This window comes from Gadus macrocephalus, chromosome 14 (assembly GCF_031168955.1).
Source record: "Gadus macrocephalus chromosome 14, ASM3116895v1".
NCBI classification, from domain to species: domain Eukaryota; kingdom Metazoa; phylum Chordata; class Actinopteri; order Gadiformes; family Gadidae; genus Gadus; species Gadus macrocephalus.
In genome coordinates this window covers 9,810,986-9,833,171 of record NC_082395.1, presented here as the reverse complement: position 1 = coordinate 9,833,171, position 22,186 = coordinate 9,810,986, and the positions used below count along the sequence as shown (strand labels likewise).

The 22,186-nt window shown below is 42.7% G+C and overlaps 1 protein-coding gene across 1 annotated transcript in view; it reads right to left on the bottom strand.

The window, feature by feature from the left end:
* Positions 1-22,186, bottom strand: part of sox6 (SRY-box transcription factor 6) — a 136,108-nt gene that overhangs the window by 102,658 nt on the left and 11,264 nt on the right. Inside the window, 2 exon segments of the mRNA XM_060071485.1 lie at positions 5,419-5,469; positions 13,452-13,522. Coding sequence (XP_059927468.1) covers positions 5,419-5,453 — 35 coding nt within the window. The 5' untranslated portion in view covers positions 5,454-5,469; positions 13,452-13,522.

Genomic DNA, 22,186 nt, shown 5'->3' with positions numbered 1-22,186 from the left:
ACTACGCTGCTTTTCAGATCTGTGATTGTCACAAATTCATTTAAACAACATGATTATATCATCGTCATTGACAATGATATATCCTTACTTTAGGATTCTGAAAACCTACGATACATTTTATGTTTATAAATAGATAGGTGCACTGTGAACTCAGGTCCAGGAGGGACTGTGTCACACTAAGTTATTGCTATCTCACCCGCCAGTGTTTTTGCTTCGGCAGACAATGTTACACTGTGTTCAAACGAGGTGGGGGAAAAAGGTTTTTTGCCAAAAGGCTGTCATAAATGCTAAAAGAATAACCAAGAAAAGACACTGCGGATTATTTGTTAGTATTACATATAAAATTTGAATTGAAGAAAATGGGCACTACAAAACAATTTTGCTTAACAAACTGTGCCAACAGCATGAGTTATAGAGACCTTTTTTTTCAGATACAGTCTTAGAACCTGACACTTTTACACACCAGAATCAACTCCTAGAATCATCCTAGTCTCACACTGAGTCTGATCCATTCTCTTCTTCGCACCTTATCTCTGCTATCTATCCCCATCACAGGATTCCTATTCAGCTGTCTGTAACTATTAATTAGTTATGCCACAATCATTAACCTGTGCTGCTGTTCCGTTGGCCTGGGCCATAACTTAGCTTAACAGACATATTGCTGCTGTAATAAGGGACATAAAATCAAAAGAGAAACACCGCACTGCCGTAGATCATCGTAGCCCTGCAAAGCCTCTTAGGCACAGCATCAGAGTTTAAACATGACCTAAATGTAGGAACACCATGATGTTTCGTCTTGTTGGTGTCCGAATCCACTGTATTGGGCAATGAGCTGCATCAGAAATCTCTTGTTTGATGCAGTACTTCATTGAAATGGATGAGGAATAACTGCACAAATATACTATGAAGATTAAAAGGTAAGGCCTAGTTTTATCCACCCGTGTATCTTGACTGAAGCCAATGCCAGCGTATTTACGCTCATGTCTCAGTAAAACAGAAGCAAGCGGCAGTCTAAGCAGCTCCGAGCAGCTCCTAATTGGCAGGTTATTCTCCTTCCAAACCTCTGTTTATTTAGCTAGCAGAGGAGCAAGTATGTTACCCCGGCTGTGCTTCTCCGCCTTGGTACGTCTAAAATGGCTGAACCACAGGTTTTGTGTTTGAAGCAGACAAATGGAGGCAAGAACAAACGAAAAGGGGGAAAAAAAAACATGGTTGACCTTTACTGTCCTTGGATTACACGTTGACTTTTTTCTCTCCACTATCCCCCAGTGATCTCGCCTAACAACTCCTTACCAAAGAGCCTATTAGGCCTGGATCCCACTTTGTTGTTAAGAAAGGGTCTTGTCCTTTCAGAGCACTCTCTTTTCTTGCCATCCATTTTTTCAAGCCTAGGTGGTGGAAGAACACAAGCTCATTGTTCCCTCGCAGATGGAAGTTGGAGTTACTACGGTAACAGCTCTAATCCCTCCATTTACCACTTTTCTTCATATTGTTGGTCTATCGAGTGCTACCTTTTAAGTTGCAGCAACTGCTCTAACTCACTTTGAATTAGCTATTATTTTATTTGCCAAAAGACAACATGATGAATAAATCGAAATTTGCGAAATAATGACGTGCTGCGGGCAACCATGTCTTTTCTCCTGAGGCCTGCTTCAAGAATAACAATAATGAGCCCATTATTGAGGATCACACTTTAAAATGCTTGCCCTGCCACCAAAACAGAGGGCATAATTGTTCTGGTGTTTTCCATACAATCAACAACCCATTGTTGGTGACTTGAGAACTAAGGGAGCAAAGAATGGATGCCATAATGATTGCTCTGTATTGCCATGAAGACCTTGCACAAAATCATCTGCTGCAGAAGAGCCCTGACAGACTACTGATTTGTTTGAAAAGGACTGTGGATGAAGACAACTGTCTGGCTTTTGAGAAAAATGTGCTTTCTCCTCTTTTGTCTCTCTTGCCGCTTAAATAGCCCCCAAGCCGCATTAGAGAGGAGTCTTTTATACGCTGAAAGGCTGGGAGTCACACAGGCTCATGTGAAGGGGCCACAGAGTTGCTGCAAAAAAGAGACATTTACATAACCTTCATCTATCTCCGGCTGCATTTAGCACGTTACAAGGTGAAAGTATGTGTGCCTGTGATTGTTTTTAATCATTCGACAGACCACAACCATTGCGCCCATAGAGGATATATTCATTTATTTTCTGTTATAACGCTGCTGCCATCGATACATTAGATACAAATTTGGATGTTTATTTTAGAGAACTGAGCTTTATCTAAGATGTCAGGGCGATTTGATTAGATTACAGAATATCCATGGAATGAAGGTTATTGCATTAGCTATGAAGCCCGGGACGTGAACAATCCCATCCAGAATATAATATGCTGACAACTGGTGGAATAAGATCGAATGCTAAAGAGAAGGTTCCTGGTCTAAACCTGGTGCAGTGGGGTTGTCTACATGTGGCGCTGTACCTATGAACTGTGTGCTATTGTAAGGTAGTAGAAGAGCAGAGGATGGGAGGGGGGGGGGATTGCTAAGTGGGCCCCTTAGCCTAGTCAACCTTCAGTGGTTTCATTTATCTTCATCTTGTTAGGCTAAATTAATTAACAATCTCAATGTTGTACACTTTCTCCTTTCATTACGTCAAATAATGGCAGCAATGTAGGAGGAGGTGCTGTCCACTGGGATTAGACAGACACTGCTAGAGACGTCTCTCTCTCTCCTTCCCCATCTCTCTCTCTCTCTCTCTCTCTCTCTCTCTCTCTCTCTCTCTCTCTCTCTCTCTCTCTCTCTCTCTCTCTCTCTCTCTCTCTCTCTCTCTCTCTCTCTCTCCTCTCTCTCTCTCTCTCTTTCTGTCACCCTACACTCTACATTCTTGTTGAATCGAAACTATAGGCTAATAATTATATGACAAAAGCCAAACAGTTTGAGGTGAGCATATTTGTATAAAGGCTCTGCTGAAATACAATTTGCCTACTTTAGAATTCAGAAAACACTCTGCTACAGTTAGGAATATATTGCTTGTCATGAACTGGAAGTCCCAAACAGCTCAGTCACTTCATGTCAGGATTCAGTGCGTAAATAATGAGCCCACCTGGTTCATTCTCCCTCTGAGGAGCTTGATGTCTTTCTCACAATGACTATGACCCGAGTCATTTTAAATTATTCACATTTCTCAAAACTTTGAGAGTATCACTTCTCCAACTTGCCAGCAAAGTGTGTGTGTGTGTGTGTGTGTGTATGTGTATGTGTATGTGTGTGTGTGTGTGTGTGTGTGTGTGTGTGTGTGTGTGTGTGTGTGTGTGTGTGTGTGTGTGTGTGACTCAAAACCATAACGGCTGCGTTATTAGAATAACGTTGGTCTGCCCAGTCTGTTCCTATAGACATATGCTCATGGGACTAGAAGAAGTTAAGTCCCGTTAGCTGAACACCATAATACTCATCCTGGATTAACATGATAACATGTGCCTTCTGAGAGCTACACAAAAATACATGTAACAATTAAAACACAAGCTTGACTTCATGTCATACGTCACAACATAACTCCTTTTGACCCAATTCAACTTATTTTTCTCTTCTGTTTTTTCTGCCACCAAGTCTACTCGCCCTATCCATCCATCATCCATGTATCAACATCTTGTTGCTATTGTCTCTGTTTTTAACCCCACTTGTCCCCCCACCCCCACCACCACCGTATCTTCACCAGGCCCTCCCTAAAGGACACCAGACTCAACCAAGTGGAAAAAGGGCTAACCCTAAAGTAAAGCCAGCCTTTAATCTTCGCCTGATTTTTGAGATGCCCATCCTCCAGTCAGCACTCAGTGCGACAGAACATCATTCAGCTGTCCCTCGTTGCATTGAAACAGACATTGACCGAGGGATGTGGATTAGGAACTGTGTTAAGTCAAGAGTCATCACTATGTTGCCTGTTGTAATGTTGGATATTTTAGGTTGTCTCTTGGTTAATCTTTTCTTGTCTTGTAAGAATACGCAAGAAAAAAAGTAATCATGACATTCTATGCTGCTGTTATGATACACGCCTAGGACAATCTCCAGGAAGTAGCATTTGTAAATACAGGTACATGAGTACCCAATATAGGACTGCTTCAATCAAATCCAGGAAAATCCTATAAGGTATGGTACAATGCTTAACTAATAGAGCAGGGTTGTATGATACATATATGGATATTTTTTTTTTAAACACAATTCTTATGAGACATGCCTTTGCTTACCCAAACGTTTTACATGGATCATTAATTGAAAAACGTCAATGTTAAGGTCATGGTCAATTTATTTTTGTTCTATTTGGGATCCCCGTAATTACCTTATGCAGCGTGCTATTAAGATGACGCAACAGGCTATTTTCTGATTGGGGGTCTTTCCGATTTGTATTAAACTGTCTTTTCTTATTAAAATGCCCCCAACAGTTCAGAGGGGGGGGGGAAAAAACGGGTTAATTTAATCAAATAAGTGACCTTTTGAAAAATAAATCAAAGCAGATTCATTAGCTTTAGTAAAGTTTGGCTGACAACAGCTTTGAAAGGCAGATGCTGCTGCGGTGGCTTCTAATGAGCAAGGCCTAATTAGGGAGCGATGCTGGAGGTGGCTCCCCAGCTCACACACACACACACAAACACACCAATTGTAAATACACTCATATTGACTTCCTCTTTTTGTGACAGCACACATACTTAATTAGAATCACTGGGTATGGGGTAAAGACAACACCAAAATGGTAATCTCTCTGGTAGGTTTTAATACAAACACAGCACAGGAGGAATTAAGAGCCCACATCCCGGGTCTGGTAGCCCGGCCACGCCCTTAACCCCCACACTCCCCCCATGTAGATAGTCAGTCATCCAGAGCAGACAGAGAAGTAGATGTTAGACAAAGGCATGCAGGGACGAGACGCAAAATAAGCAAGATGTTGGACTAAGCTGTGGAGAGCAAAAGCAAACATGAGATATAAGCCTTGATCTGAGCTAGGAGTGAGCCGAGATGCACTCTGAAGCTGACTGTAGGAGGGTAAGCATGCTGCTTGTAACACACACAACAGACAAGGTAGTATCCCCTTCACTTCCGTCTCAACTACACACATGCATGCATGCATGCGCACACACACACACACACACACACACACACACACACACAGACACAGACACAGACACAGACACAGACACAGACACAGACACAGACACAGACACAGACACACACACACACACACACACACACACACACACACACACACACACACAGAGACACACACACACACACACACACACAGACACACAGGAGAAGCTCTGAATAAACGATGGGGGGGTGTCGGCTACTGTTGGTAACCGGCCCTGTGGTTCCATCCCCTGTCCTACCCGACCCTTGATCCGATAGGGGACAACAGAAAGGAAACTAACCTCAGTAAATAGCTGCTACGAAGAAAGCCCTCCATGTCAGCGCGTGGGGTTCTGCGGCAGGAGAGATACACAGAATAACCGTTTAAACTACGGTGACATTGTCAGAAGGAGAGAGATAAAGAAGAGGCTAAGACGGAAAAGCATGGAAGTAAGAGAGCAGTAAAAGTAAGAACGAGAATAATGTAGAACGTACGCTCGGGCTTGTCTCTAATTAAAGCGGTGCCAGCACACAAGAACAGAATCTTTCCTTTTTATTTATTTTTTCATGAAACTGACATCATTAATTATACCTCTCCCCATCCAGGGAGTGGATTTGCATACAACGTTGGTTTGCATTGAGAGGTTAATGATATGTCTGCATTAAATAAACTCTTTCTACGGATCTCCATATAGCCTTCCTCCAGCGCCGTGCACAACAATATCTGTATGTTTGTGGCCACAGAAGCCAGGGCAGCAGCCCTAGTCTGCTCAGATTAGGTCCTACGGTGGTCCAGCTGCAACCCATGTGTGGCAAGGGAAATGTGGCTTCTGGGAGCCCAGCCACAAGGGACTCGAGCTGGGACGGGGAGGGCCAATCAGGCAGAGGGATGTGGTCATGATGTCATCACTTGCAGGGGTCGTTCAGAAGCCTCACCCTCAATTTATGTTAGTGGAGGCACATGGGTAAAAATGATTTCCAACAGGTTTCCATTAGCCTGTTATTAGTCTGTAGATATACGCAGTTATGTTGTTGAAGACGAGCTAGGAATTGATTTGGTGCTGCTCTTCCGCTACCATCTTCAGTGTTTTGAAGTAAGGCTTCACAATCTAGCATGAGATGTGTTTTGATTATGGTCAATAGACGTGATTTCTGGGAAATGATATCAACGCAAAATGACAGTGCAATGGCAGAAAGTGTTATCATATTGTATATTTTCAAGTGTTACAAAATGCATCTTTTTGTAAAATGTGCAATGCTATAGGAAGAGAAAAAAAACAGCAGCAGGATCATTCTCCTGAAGGTATAAAACCCAAGATGACATCATGCGACAACAGAGTCCTTCCTGAACACCTTTCATTCGGGTGACATGGGCAATTTGGCATTTTCTGTGTGTTCTCCACTGGCTCTTGAGACAAAGCCCGCGAGAGAATGAATAGAATGAGGCCGGCCCAAGGACACTGTGCCTTTCAGACTGGCCCGCGTTTAGTCAGGCAATGGAACCACAGGGCCCAGAGGGCTCGCCTGAGACTTTTCTCACAATAAAGTGTCTTGGGGAGGGGGGGGGGGGGGGGGGTAGCGGAGGGGGGAGGGCCGCTATGGGGCTCTCCCCCCTCCTCCCCCCCCTCCCCCCACCACTCAGGAGAGCCCAGTGCGCCATCAGCACCAGCGCAGCACAGCACAGTGCCGGTGACAACGTGCGAAAACCACCGTCAAACAGCGCACGGCATAGTGCCCCGCAAATAAAGCCTGGTGCCTCCATTCTCCGAGTGTGAAAAGCATACACAAACACTGCGGCAGGCAGACACGCACACACACACACACACAGCCGTAGATTAAATGCAGAAGCACACATCGATGCACGCACATCTCAAAATGAAAAAAAAATGAAATGTCTACGGGCTTGGCCTGATGCTAGCTAATTACATGATGGCATTTGAGGCAGAACCTCCAACGTTGCAGGGTAACGAAGGGGACAGAAACACTAGAAGACACCCAGAGGATTTGGTAGAATCACAGAAGCACACCAGTTTAAGGGAAGGAAGTGAGTCAGTCTCTATTTCGATCTTTGTTTATGTTCTGAAACCTCTCTATCAGTCCTTCTTATATCTGCCATTTACGTCTCTCGCTCTTTCTTTTTTTTCTTTCTATTTTCCTTCTGTGCCAGTGTTTCCTCAGCTGGACCTGCTGTCTTGTGGTCATGGAGACAACTGAAGTAAGCCTATGGAAGCAGAGGTGCGGTTTGGAGACCAAACTCAGGAAAAAGTGACTGAGCCGCATTGTAGTTGCTCTTCTGTACGCATCTAAAAAAGAAAAAAGGAAAAAAAGAAAAAAAGGCGAGCATGGGTTTTTAAATTAAGACCAGGCCACAATCCAAGGGCAGTGTTTTTGGTGAAGGAGGAGAGACATCAATGTTAAAAGACACAGAGCTGGCCCAGGATTGGTCAGAACAGCACGGCAGCCCTTGCGAAGAACGTGCCTCTGCCAAAAAAGCGCTCGCTCTGCCTAACCAAGCCCTCTTCACCATCTGCAACAAATGAGCTTTATTAAAGCTGTACCATATGGACAACAAGCTAGCCATTAACACTGCCTCAGCGCATCCCCTTAACCTAGTGCACGTTTTGGACTTCCAGTCAGGTTGACTGCTGATTTAATGTGCTAGCGGCAGCCATGCGGGTCTTGGCATGAGGCATTCATCTGTGCCTCCACTCTCCCAGAGAACAGATCGCAAGACACGACACAGGGCCTTGTGTTATTCTAAGTTGAAACACCAAATATCACTTATTCTAACATTTCAAACAGGCCCTTGGGTAAGCGATGGATGGACAAGACCAATCAGGCGATTAAGTCTCCAAAGCAGAAACGCAAAGCTCAAAACCTGTGTGCCTAAGCTGTGGAGCTTCCCCAGCAGTGGTATGACGAGTGGTTTTGTTTCTCACTTCTTCCACAATGATGGAGAGAGCAATTGTATCCTCTGCATGGAGCCAAGATGGCAGTGATTAACCCTGTGGGGTGTGGAGGAGGGGGGGAGAGAAGGACTTTAATCCCTGTAGGCCGGGCGGCCATGTTGACGCCTCTCCACTCTCATGAGTCATGGGGGCACCCACCCACTGCTCACAAAGGCCTGCTCTCTTCTCCACGACCATGACCACAAGGGTTACGATGAGCCACGATGAGCCTACATGTGCTCTGATCCAGACACAAAACATCCACAAATTATGCCACAGGCACACAACAATCATTTCTGTAAAGTAAAGACAAAAACTTGCAGGCCAATAATCAACAGGCCAATCATCATTTTCTAATATGGCAACATGGACAAATAAAATAAAGCTTTTGAACTTTGATCTTTTAATAATCATTACAATTTTGTCGCTTCAGTGGAACAAATGTTGTAATTTCATTAATCTGAATCTTTATAGTACTTAGGACTAACTAAAGGCTCCTATTTGGAAAATGGTTATGTTTCACTCTTTGTGGTAAGAAAGAAATAATCATTTTCTAACGTTGTTTTCTATAACTGCGTCATTTCCAGGAGCCTCTTTGTTTACTAGCCAAATTAAAGGCATTTGTTAGGAAAAGATAGAATATTTGCTTATGCACGTCACCCAAAAAAGTGCCTGCGACTGAATTACAGTTGGATAATTATCTTTGATCAATTTAATAGGGATTTATGTGTCACATGCTGCTGTCAATGATACGTTTATTCATACAGAAATCTAAACATGTCCATTAGGCTGTGTGGCTGGACAAATGCCTATTCAAGTACACATTTTAAAGTACTGGTGCAAATCATTATTTCTTTTAAATATATCACTTTACTGGCTGTAGCAGTAAGGTGTACCACAACAAGTGCTCACCCTTGGACACATGCCACTTTGTAGCTTCCCTATGCAGATTTCCAGTGATGTGGTAGAGACTAGCTGATGACAGTGTAATTAAATAGGATTCTGGGAGCTCCCAGTGGTGCAGGAAACATGTGTGAAAGGTACCATTAGAATAAGAGAAGAGAGATCCAGGGAAAAATACTGTCCAAGCTATTCCCATATCCCTCCCACCACCTCAACACAAATCACACACACACACACACACACACACACACACACACACACACACACACACACACACACACCAACACACACACACACACACACACACACACACGCATACACACGCACACACACGCACACACGCACACACACACACCTTAACTAGTGGCAACAGTGAGCCTTCAGCCCTTCCCCATATCCAAACACACGCACACTTCCACACACACACACACACACACAAACACACACATGTCACGTCAGAGCTGCCAGATAAGTAGTGAATTAATTTGTGTGCGCCACTCCAACATTAGGAAGGTGTGTTGAAAGGTGTCTGCTCATGTTTCAAATTAAACGCACTGCTGGTCAGCATTAGCACCTCGCCACCCGTCGCCAACTGACACTTAGGGGGGGGGGGGGCACCGTTCACACTGGAATAATTAGAACATGTCAGGAAGAATTAATTTCCTCATTTTTCAAAAGGATACACAGAAATTACCATGTTATTATATGACAGGGTCCCTGGGAGGATTGGATTAAATTTGATTTCTTGCGCAGCCCACACAACAAATTAAAGTCATAAATAAGATGGAAAGAAGCAGGGCACAGAGCATATGTTTATGGCAATGAGGGAAGCCAGGGGACCAGAAACAACTATCTTCATTTCATTTGGTGTAAATCGGGCGGACACTGTGTGTCTGAATGACAGTGCTGGCTAATGGCTGCGGATTAGAGGCTCCTTGGTAGGAGCACAGAGATCTGCCCACTTAGCTATAGGAGCAACATGAGGTGCTCTGGGTACGACACTGGGTCTGTTCCAGGCAGAAGGCGCATCAGAGGTGGCAAATTAGCGCATGTACAAAATTACGCCCAAACTGATCCAACAATTCAATAAATACATAATTGCAGAGATTATACTCATTGGTAAAAAACTGTGATTTGATTTTTTTCATTCATCATTCTTGAACATATGTGCTAGTAATTTCAACCTGGATTTTGATCCCGCATGCTGTTTTGAAGTCATTTGATTTCTGTTATAGCCTTAGAATATGAAGCCATAGTCCAGAGTTAAATTGTATTTGCATCGGACAACGGCCACATTGCTAGTTACTTGGTAACTAAAAACCTGGCAGCAGCATCGTTGGACTATAAAAAACGACACTAGAAATGAGGTCTGTCCTCGACCAAGATTTCACATTGTTGAATCTCAATTGTCAGGCCAGACCCATTGGCTACTGAGCATCGAATCCTTTATCATATATTCTTTCATATATGCAGCTCAATGATGCCTAATTATTTTACTTTTGTGTGGTAAAAAACGCTTGAAAATAATCAATTGGCTTCAGGGTTTCCCACAGCTGTCAATAGGCGCCGATCAAAGGTTTGAATCGTGGAAGATTCGAGGTCACCCCTGCTTGAAATACTATCTACTATTGCTAATGTATAAATCGTTAGGGTAAGAATAGTACGTGCAGATATGCATAAAATTGTCTGCATGTAAAGTGGGCTGCCCACCTACCAAGGCTGGTTTCCTGGTGATATAACATGTGGCATTTAGATGTTTAAGGGATCTAGATTCATAACTGATTCACAAGAATGAAACAGCCCTGTTCCTCAGCCATTCTGTATAAGTTCAAATTCAAAATGTAAAGTCAAATACAAATGCAGCGGTCAATTGCTAGAAATTAAATGCTCATCTTAAACAACTGTGTTTTCTGTCTAAGATTAGACTTGTTAGCATATTATCACATTTGAATAGAGGCTTCCCAGGGAATAGTTTATTCAACTCTGTGGAAACGGGCTGTCATTACAGCCTAGCACTCCCCTGGGCACCACAAACTTTAAATAATTTGCGAATCAATTAACTGGCTACTCTCAACGCAACAGGGATTTCACACTCCAGGGTCACAAAGCATTATCAGCTGAAAGACGATTCATGGCGTTTTGGGAGAAAAGTTCATGGTTGAAATCATTAATTAATTTTACCGGACTTTTAGTTATGCATTACTTTCCGCAGCTGGGGTAGCAAGAAGATTAATGGCATATTATTTGGTGCTGTTTTTTTTTTTTGCCGTATATCGCTTGTAGGTGAGACGCTGTCCTCCCGTGCGAGGAGTGTACCTTAAAATGCAGGAAAGCAGCCAAGTCCATGTTAGGTTTTTATTCTCTAGCGAATGAAATAAAGCCCATGAAGACATCCCCCCCCCCCCCCCCCCAAAAAAAAATGGAAAATCAATCTTATAAATCGCAGAGAATATAGTGCCTAACTTGAAAACATCACAGAACGTGTTCAATTATTTCCCTTTAGGACCACATATAAAGAAGATTAGGCTATTGTGTTTGAGCAGTCTGTGCAGTAGTAGCCTGATTTATTTCAAATAATTATGCCTTATCGTCCAATTTAAATCTTGCCATCTATTTGTTTCTTTGCTTCATACTCAGAATGGTCATTGCACTAAACAATTAATAAATAATACACATAAACTTTCTAAAGGTTACCATTGGAATTATGCAGTAAAGGGATAAGCATTTATATTTTCACAAAATGGTTCCTTTTCACCGCTCACATCAGGTTTTGCCATCATTGCACAGAGCTGCTGTGTGAAGCCGCGGTCCCATCGCTTATTAGACAAATGCCACACACTAACAAAGCGTGCATTTCTCCTTTTCAGACACTCCAACATATCCCCAGGTGTTTCCAAATGGGATCGCAAAAGAGTGATTAAACATGTCCCACGGGTGCACCGCACACAAACAGAATCACTCCCTGCCTCATTTTATGATTAATTAATCATGTAGATTAAAGTTGCACAGGACCTAGATTCGTGGTTGACTGTGGTCTGGCTGATGGAACTGCACAGGAGACGGGGATGCTGCTGCACGGAAGAGGAAGTCAGCTTAGGCAGGAATAAAATGTGAAGGCCGGCCTCAAGGGACCCACGCCAACGTTGCCTCTTCCAACTAACGCACATCAATGTAGAACGACAACACAAGGAGGGTGATTTCATCGTACCAAAGATGTCAGTGGTAAATAAGTGCCTTTCATCTTCACACAGATACAATGCTCATGGTGAAATCTGAGCAAATAAAAATAAATGGTGGATTTGAGCAGGGAAGAAGTCAACAAGAAAGACCTGAGACATTAGGAGTGCAGAAAAAAGACAACAAAGACCAGAACAAAGACACACATGCTTTCAGCTGACACACCATGACCACAGAAGTTTAAAAAAACTAAAGTTAAAAGCCATATTCCACAGCTCAATAAGTTTGTTTCATGTCTACGCTTGGAACCATTGTTGACCATTTCTGTTTCATGCTTTCTCTCCTCTGCGGTGCGCAGTATGTTGTTGAGTTGAAAACAGTGCTTTTGAGGCATAAGTGTGCCTCATTGATTAGAGACCTCGAGCTATAGTCATAAAAGCCTGCGAGATGTCAACACCCTGGCTAACGGACATACCTGCTACACAAATACAAAAGATTTCTTTTTTTTTCTTTTTTTTCTATTACCTCACTGTTCCCGAAGATCAATTGAGCAATTCACAGCAAACTTTGCAACATTGTTGGACTACGCCGATGGAAGTCCACACAGAACACACAGGTGAATATTCATGAAAGCTGAAGAATGTTAAGGTCATTAATTTAAGAGATAAGAAAATGACAGATCCTTTCATCGACAGCATTATTATCACCTGGTCCTTTCTACTGATATATTCCTGAGCTGACATTTAAAGAGAATATTAATATCACCTTACTAGGTAGGCTTTGTGTGCCTAATATGACCACAGCTATGATCTTTATTAAAGAGATCACAGGAACAGCATCAGAAAATAGGCTGTTGAAGAAAAAGATAGTAGAAGGAATATTCACTGGGCTCTGTTCTGCTTTATAGGCCAAAAACACTGCATTGTAAGACTGCAATATGAATATGAACTTTATCTTTTGCAATTTGTGAAAGGATCTGCAAAGTGACGGCTTGTGAGTATCGCCAAAGATAGATTCTGGCACATCTCCAGAACTCTTTAGAAAAAGAGTGGTTTATAATAAAGCACGAAATAACAATAACAAGTGTTGCTCTCAGAAAAGAAGTGAAACGTGTACCAGTTGATGCTAAAGGTGTGATTTCTGTCACTAACCCTACCACATAGTCCTGTGTAATTGTGCATACATTGTGTGACTGATATCCAATTGTCCAGCTCATTGGGTGCAGGTGTTTAATGTGTATGGAAAACACCAGGTGTGAATGACACGTGGCTGAAAAGCAACAACTGAAGAGGCAAATTGATACTTACAAAAACTAAAGGACTCAATCCCCAGCTCCCAGTTATCACTGGTTGGTTGACTTGGAACTTGTGAAATTGACCTGAAACGTAACAACAAAAAGAGAGAAAAAAATACATTTAATTTTGTGAATTTCTATATTAGACTTAATGCAAGAATTTTCTTTAAAATGGTATGAACGACTTAAAAACAACAATAGAATAGAATCAGTAATCAGGAATTAAATAATGAGAATATAAAAGATTATGCAAGATAGAGAAGAGAGCAGTATCAAAAGTATCAAATGTTTGAACAGTCTGAACATTCGAGACACTCTGAACAGTCTGAACATTCTCAACAGTCTCAACAGTCTATGCTACTTTGCTGAGGACTGTATTTTGGTCCACAGTGCTCTGACCCTCAGGGATTAAGTTAGGCCGTTGTTTAAAATGCACGTCTCTGCTACCTCATTAATCTGTCCCAGCGTCTGTGAATTTCTCTCATAAACATCTTTCATATAAAGTGGTTTGTTTTATTTAATTTTTCGCCTCCCCCCCCCCCCAACAGTGCTTTCCCGGCTAATGATTTATTTGGTGGCATGCTCTGCTCGTTGCGCCACGTCTCTTGAAGTCCCGCAACCAAGAACAAACATGGAGAAACGGTCGCATGGGCCATTCCGGCATAGGCTTTTCCAACCCAAATACCACACAATTTTTTTTTCTTCAACAAAGTAGAAGGAATAACAAAGTATAGAAAAAATAATTATGCAAATACAGTTCGTTATCTTCTATCCTTTCTACTCGTACAATTGATAGAGATCTCATTACCCCCTCATTTATACAATTACCCTGCCTCATAACTGCCAATTAAATAAGGACAGAGGTTTAGAAGGTTATGCTTAATTGAACCCTCACTAATTTACATTGCTGTACTGGGTTTCCTGTGACTCGGGCCAAAAAGCTACCGACAACAAGACCAGATAAACTACCATTTTTGGCATGTGCAGAGCATGGCATTGCAATGGAGAGAAAAAAACTGATAAAGGCAGATGCCGTAGCCTCAAGGTTTGTTAAAGACAACAGAGGAGAGGGAACCCAGTGACCTGGCTGGCTGAATTAATTCAACTTCAATTCAATTCAATTCTATGTTGTGTTGTTGAATCAAAGACCCAACACCAAGGCAGTGCATGCAGGACATGCATGCAAAACACAGAAATAAACTCAACACACACACACACACACACACACACACACACACACACACACACACACACACACACACACACACACACACACACACACTCATTATGACCTCATATTAGTGCCTGTGATATGCATTCAACAAATACTGCCTGCTGAATACAGCGTTTTTTACATTATGCTAAAAACGTGTCATTTTTTATCAGTTGGTACAATCAACAAGCCTTTGAATGTATAAAGTGATGCTAATTGATAACAATGAGATGAATAGAAAATGTAGAGTATATTCTTCCTGCCTTATTGTTTAAATTAGTCTAATCATACACCCCATGATGATAGGAATATTTAATTGTAAATAATGAACGATTCAACAATTCGATTGCGATAAAACAAGTGTCGTGTTCCCAAGGGTGCCTGCTCTGAATTAGGCGGAGAGTCAGGAAAGACTAATATTTCCCTTACTTAATGTAATGACATGACTAAGTAACAGAAATATTAGCAATTAATCGTACTTATGTAGTTCAATTTATTGAACTAGTGCTTCTGCAAGAGATATAGACACACAGACAATATGTGGTTGGTAAATGACGGGTCAAATTCAAGGCATGTGTTCATTGACAGTATGGAGTATACTTTATTTGATTAGCCCTGCTGAACAGAGTGTTGTGTCTTCCATCATCATATGACAGTGGATCAGTATCAATCGTTTGAACAAACCTCCAATGTAGTCATAGCCAAAATCAAGTGCCCTAAAGAGGAAACATGAACTATTGCTGAGAATAATATGTGACAATAAATGTATTTCTAACATTAAGTTATTTCTAACATTTCAGAGTTGTCAAACATGTTGGTGTGATGTTATTTTCATGTTGATAAACGTACATATGTGACATTGTCATATATGCATGTGTGCACGGACATTGTTTGTCCGTGCACACATGCATGCCTGTGTGCACGTGCCATGTGCCATGTGTTGTCTGGATATCTCCAAAGCAGGCCAAAACTTGCACTTGAACTTGACTATTTGGAATTCATCCATATCTGGAACAACATATTATAAAATGCGCTCCCAATTCTCAATTCCATATCCTCTCTCGTTCTCCATTCATCTCTCTCTCTCTCTCATTCTCCATTCCTCTCTCTCTCTCTCTCTCTCTCTCTCTCTCTCTCTCTCTCTCTCTCTCTCTCTCTCTCTCTCTCTCTCATAAACACTCTGAAGTAGGAAATTTGTCGATGCAGTTATTTTGACAATGGGGGTAATCTAGGCCATCAGCAGGTTGGCCCCCCACCTGCCCGCTGTCTGGTTATCTCTGTGGAAGCAGGAGCCCCATATAACCAAGCCTTGGGACCTGGGCTGCGGGGGTAGTTTAGGATGCAGGGAGTTGGATCTATATGAGGGAGCACCAGGGTAAGAAATGCTAAAGAGGGAGGAGGTACAGTTGTGGGAGGAGTTGGGGTGGGGTGGGATGGGGTGGGATGGGTTTGGCCTGGGTGTGGAAGTGTGGAACATCCCGGCACGAAAAATGTCTAATGCCCCATTTCAACACAAGCGATTGTCCGATTCAATAGCCAATTCCACAAAGTCAACCCTCCCTGCAATTCCATCAGCTGTGAAATACCAAATGACAGTTGCCTTGGATTGAATAGATACCAGAGGTCTTGGTTGTTTGAAGGACGGGGAAGGCTCTATCGCTGGGCAAGGTAGGCCTGCTTAGTGGGGGCATCTTTGGGGGAGGCAACCAGAGTGTTTGTGTAAGCAAAGCCTGATCATAACCTCATTAACCCAGGGCTCGGGGTGCCTGCCTGTGTGCTGAACTACACACAGGCACACACAAAAGCATGTGGCTCCAGTGCAGTGTCAGAAAGACAAGCTTTATTTCTACTCAAATCCACCATGTAATTAAGTTACTGGGTGCTGGAAGGCAGCCAATCACATGCAAACAGCTGTTCTTCGCTGCTGCACACCGTTACCTGTCATGGCCTCTCTTCATCTCCACTCTTTTTCATCTTGCTCTTTTCTATTTCCCTTTATCTTTCAACCTCCTTCCCTGACACACACCGTCACACACACCTCAACACATGCGCACACACAATATTGTACACATACACATAGGTGCATGTACGCAAACAAACGTATCAAGGTTTATTTTTCGCGCGGCTGCAAGCTGTTTGTCGTGACACTGAATCTACAGTGGACCGGCTGCAAGAGAATTCACAAAGTGTCCGGCACCCTTGTGTCAGCCATTACTAACTAGGTGACACTAAAGTCAAAATATCTCCTTGGAGAGGGCCTGAAAACAGTGACAGGCATTTTGACTATGCCAATGCTTAAGTGCAATCGTGTCAGATAAAGTGAAAAGAAATGGGTAATTGAGCATCCGTCTTTCTGCCCCGTTTTTTTGTTACAAGAGACGGCCTGACTTGGTGCTGGGGCTGAACAGGGCTTTCATGCTGCAAATACATTATGTGTCATTTCCTCTGCCTCAAATAACAAGAAGAAAAGTCCATTTACTGAGCATCTGGGCAGGGGTGGGGGGAGACGGAGAGAAAGGGCGAGCGAATAGAATGTTTTCCTTCACGGTGGGTAACCATTCAGGTGCTTAACGCCAAGGCACACAACCAACCTATCAATTCCCTTTGATTCTTGCACAAATAGTCTTCTCTCAAAAAAGATCATACGAAAGATTACGCAATCGTACGACCCTAATCCATTTAATTTAGGTCTTAAATCAGATTGCATGAAATCCCGTTAATTTCCCCTTATTTTGAAATGATTAATATTGAAGGATATTTAATTATTTCTACCTTTGTTTGTTTGTGTGGCTCTTTCCTTGGTTCTTTCTTTCTTTGTGTCCGTGGTCGCTCGTGTGCGTTCCAGTGAGTTTAGGGTGTATGAATCTATCCTAGTCTCTCCACTCCAGGTAATGTGTTTATTTTACAGAAGCCATCTTCTAGTTTACTGGGTGATGGTGTTTCTCCCTCTTATCGCCCGGTCCTCGCGGGGCACTTTAGCCTCTCAAATCCTGTTCACCACATACTGCTTTTTAGAATCTGTGAAATGAGTGCCAGAGAAGCGTGGCCACAATGTCTGCCTGTGTTGCCACCGGACTCCAATGGGCTCTGTGCTTTTTTTGTCCAGGGAAATGCATAAATGGACGTTTTTAACACCTCAAAAGGAGGCAGGGCCTTTGTGTGGCCACACTAGAGCCGGCTGCCGGTCTCCTGAGGAGGCCGACATGCTGAGTGCTGGGGGACAAAGAGCTGGAGGAGCAGGAGCAGCGAGGGCATCACTCTGTGTTGGGCAGCAGTGGCGCCACACACTGAAATACACAAGGTGGTTGAAACGCACGTATGCTTTTCCGGGGGGGGGGAGAGTTTAAACATGCATTGGCAGTAAAAAAAAAACATTGAACCCTAATGGGGTAGTCAAACCATATCAATTGCCTACATACACATAGTCAAATGTAGGTTACATATAATGCACTAAAAGGTAATAATGTATTTTGTATTATATATATAGAAATATTTGCATTATAAGCCTTAGATGCTACGTACAGTTGACTACTCTGTGTATGCTGGCAATTTATATGGTTCGACTTCCCTATAAGGGTTAAATGTTTTTTCATATATATTTGTGCAGTAAGAAAAAGCAGAAAGAGTCACAGAAGGAAAATTCTTGTGGTATCAGCAAAGTAACACTATGAATGCTAAATTTAAATATAATGACTCTTATTCTATAACCAACCATGAAAACAATTGTAGTTAATACATTCATGCCAAATCGAACCCCCAACACATTCAATAGACACTAGACAGTGGCCAGTGCAACAAACTCTGCCATTTCCGACTTATTGATTTCAGCTCCACAATTTGAAAATAATTTACTCATTTCCATGCCAGTTTCTACCTCATTTGAAGTTTCTTTCTTTTTCCCATGGACAATTCAACCCCCAGCCATTTACAATCAGTGTTTATGCAGTTTAGATGCCTACAATAAGCATTTAAATGCAAATATCTGTGGCTTGTACAAAAGAGTTACAACTTTGTCTGTAGCGACATAATCAACCTGCAATAGTCTCCTGCCTAAGTGGTTTCCAGTGACAGGGCCTTGCGGCATCTGTATTCAAATGACCTCCCTATTTTCGGTCTCTGCATAGCGTCTGTATGTTTCCTGCAGTTCGGATCTAAAAATCAATCCCATGGTGAATTAAACCAGAAAGGAAACAACTGATCCATACATGATCAGGTTAAAACAAGACATTGGTCTCGGCAAATGATCTACTGTTGTCATTTAATCGAGAAAAAAAAAGGCATTTGTTGTTGAAAAGTAGAACTTATCCGGCTGACACTGAATCGTACCAGTTATATCGGCATAACAAGATGGGCTACAATTGAAGCAGCTAACATGTTGCTAGTCTTTGTTTTTGTCTCAGTAAGGTTGAGATAGTATATATATATATATATATATATATATATATATATATATATATACATGTTATTTACATTGAAATCCCTAAAGATCTGACTTCTGTGGCCCGTGTAAGATTAACAACTTCCTTGTGGCGCAAAGCTCAATGGAATCCACCTACTATTGTGGTGATGCTAGTTTGAGTAACAGTACTAAATGGCCTGACAAAGACAAACAGAAGAACAGAAGTCCTCCATTGGTTTGAGCTCATTGACTCACATACTGAGAAAAACCAAAGGTCAAATAAACAGAATAACATAACACACGCACATCGTGCCATTGTGTAAATGGGGAACTGATTGGTGCATATGCTCTGCTCGGGCTCGGGTGGCATTTGTGGTTTGTTTTTCACAATAAACATTAGAACTGGTGCCTTTGTTTGCATTTGTATTTACAGGTCCAAAAATCGTTTGTCTTTTATGAAACCTGACGTTTTTTCAACCAATTCCAGTCAAGTCCTTTTAGGAGGAGGGCAAAATGATCGGTTTGAGAATATTTCTGCCTTCTTAATCTTCTAAAGAGGGAAATGATTTAAAGGGAGGACACAAATCTCCTGTGACATGGCAGGCAACTGTAGGCCAGCCCCCCCCCCATCCCCCTTTCTCCACTTACTCACCCCGCGCCTCACCCCCACACAGCCACACACACACACACACACACACACACACACACACACACACACACACACACACACACACACACACACACACACACACACACACACACACACACAGATCAGCATTTCCCTCTCCTCTAATTTCCCACACCCCCTCCTTGTTCTGCAGGCCTGGGAGAGCGGGGAGAGGGAGAGACAAGGGTCTGAGAGCAGGCGTCTGGTCGGGCTTGTCCCTTTAGAGGAAACAAATGCAGTGTTTCAGTCACTGATCACTGGTGTAATTGAGTCTAACACTCTTTTTCTCTGGGTTGAAATAAAGAGCCTTTGAAACGAGAAGGTCAATTTACCTCCACCGTCAGGCAATAAATAAGTCAAACAAGGTAAGGGGCTCCTGCCGGCATATTTCACTGGTAAATTCAATTAGTGGCAAAACTGGAGATGTGTGGTTTTCTATTGGACTCCCATCCTCCCCCCTCTCTCCCTCCAATCCACCCTCCCTCTCTGCCTCCCATCCTCCCCCACTCTCTCCCTCCCATCCTCCCTCCCTCTCTCCCTCACATCCTCCCTCCCTCCCTCTCTCCCTCCCTCCCTCTTCAGAACGTTGCACAAGAGGGTTGGCTGGTGGTGTCAGGGCAGACTGACCAACCCTAGATCCCACCTGGAAGAGGGTGACTGGGGGACGTATCCCCCCCCCCACCCCCCCCCGCCACCACCACTCAATTAGGGACACATAATTGGAATTTAAGACCAAATGTTCCAGTGATAGTACAGCCAAGACATGCCTCTTAGGTAGTGCATTAGAATCAATGTTTTGATACCACTTACGGCCACTAACTGATAAATTCCAAACCTAATATTTTAACGTTATCAAGATGCCCACATTGAGTTTGCACATAATGTAATTCAGCCAAAGCAAATACCTTGGGGAGAAACGTTAGGGAGTGGAACACTCAGTGACTTCTATGCTCAGACATATAAATATGTCTTGAGGTTTTTTATGCCATTATGCATGGTATCCTATAGAGCCATTGTGCATTGATTCTAGTTCACGGAAAGGAAATGGGCATGAATCAAAGCTGTAGCCTGGCCCGGTTGCACAGAAGGTGGTCACAAAATGCATGGGACAAGAGAGAGAGACAGAGAGACAGAGAGACGGAGAGAGGGAGAGAGAGAGACATACTCTGAAACCAACTTGTTACAATGTGGCCTTTGTGACATAATGCAGTCTGCGTTGCAGATTTTTTGGAAAATAATCCAACATTTCCTTGTATGCATATCCAGCAATAACATCTGACATCACATCTCGTACTATATATTCCATGGTCCGTGGACACATTTTACATGTAGCGTAGGGTGGCAGGGGAGAGGAGGGGGTAGAGAAAACATAGTGAAACTGTTATAATATACTGCCCGTGCCACGGTGGAAGCCAATTACACCGTGGCACAGGCTACGGTAAAGATGAGAAACCTAGCAAGCTAGAGCCAGCACGTGCGTGGCGTTCGCGCACACTTTAGCATAATAATAACACAAACCAAGTGCCGGGGTACTTCAAACAAACTGCTCTTGCGTACGTCTGCTCTGTATCTATATCTACGTGTTATTTTCTTGGCTGCTGTGTGAAAAGCTAAACATTAGCCGTGGCGATAAGGGTGTTGAATGTGTTTTAAACAAACAGGCCCAGCTGCTGTAGCCGGGCCCCCTGAAGCAGAACAAAGAATAAGAGGAGTGGAAAAGCATCTCTGGGTATCTGTGTCAGAGTGACGGCCAAATAGTTACATGTGGTTGGTGTTCACATTATTGAAAGCACAACAGGTGGGTCCTGTGACACACTAGACATTCTTGCAGCCAGTTAAACACATGCTTCCCATTATTTTAGGAGGAAAACTGTCAACGCTCCAAGGGAAAGGGTGAGGGCTTTACTGACCGCAGCCATTCATCGCACAGTGAAATCTATCAAATATAACACATGGACATACATCGAAATACAGCGTGTGATTTCAACAACACGTTACGATGATGAAATTGTGCCTTTGTTTAACAAATGAGACATTGGAATGGGGCTAGTGTAGAGGTGAGGGAAGAGGTTGTACGTTTGCTCAGAAAGACACCTTTTTGATGATATTTTGGCCTCCTGCACCTGATCTCACTCAGCCACAGTGCCCATTTAGAGGCAATCAGCGTTTTGCAGAACATGTATCCAGCCGAAGAAAGAAAAAGTTAATCATTTAGTGGATGGATCATTTAGAAACATGTTCTGTTCAACGTTGAACTGTCTACAGCATACAGCCAGAACAGAAACATAGAACAATTGATGCTACAATTAACGGACATAAATATAAAACACTAGCATGTATATTCTAACAGAGTGATTGTGTTGAAATCGAAGGTAAAGTATCACAAAAGGTGAAAAAGTATGTGTGTGTGTGTATGTGAGCAAAAACATGTTGAGTGCATATTGAATGCATGCATGTGTCCACAAAGCC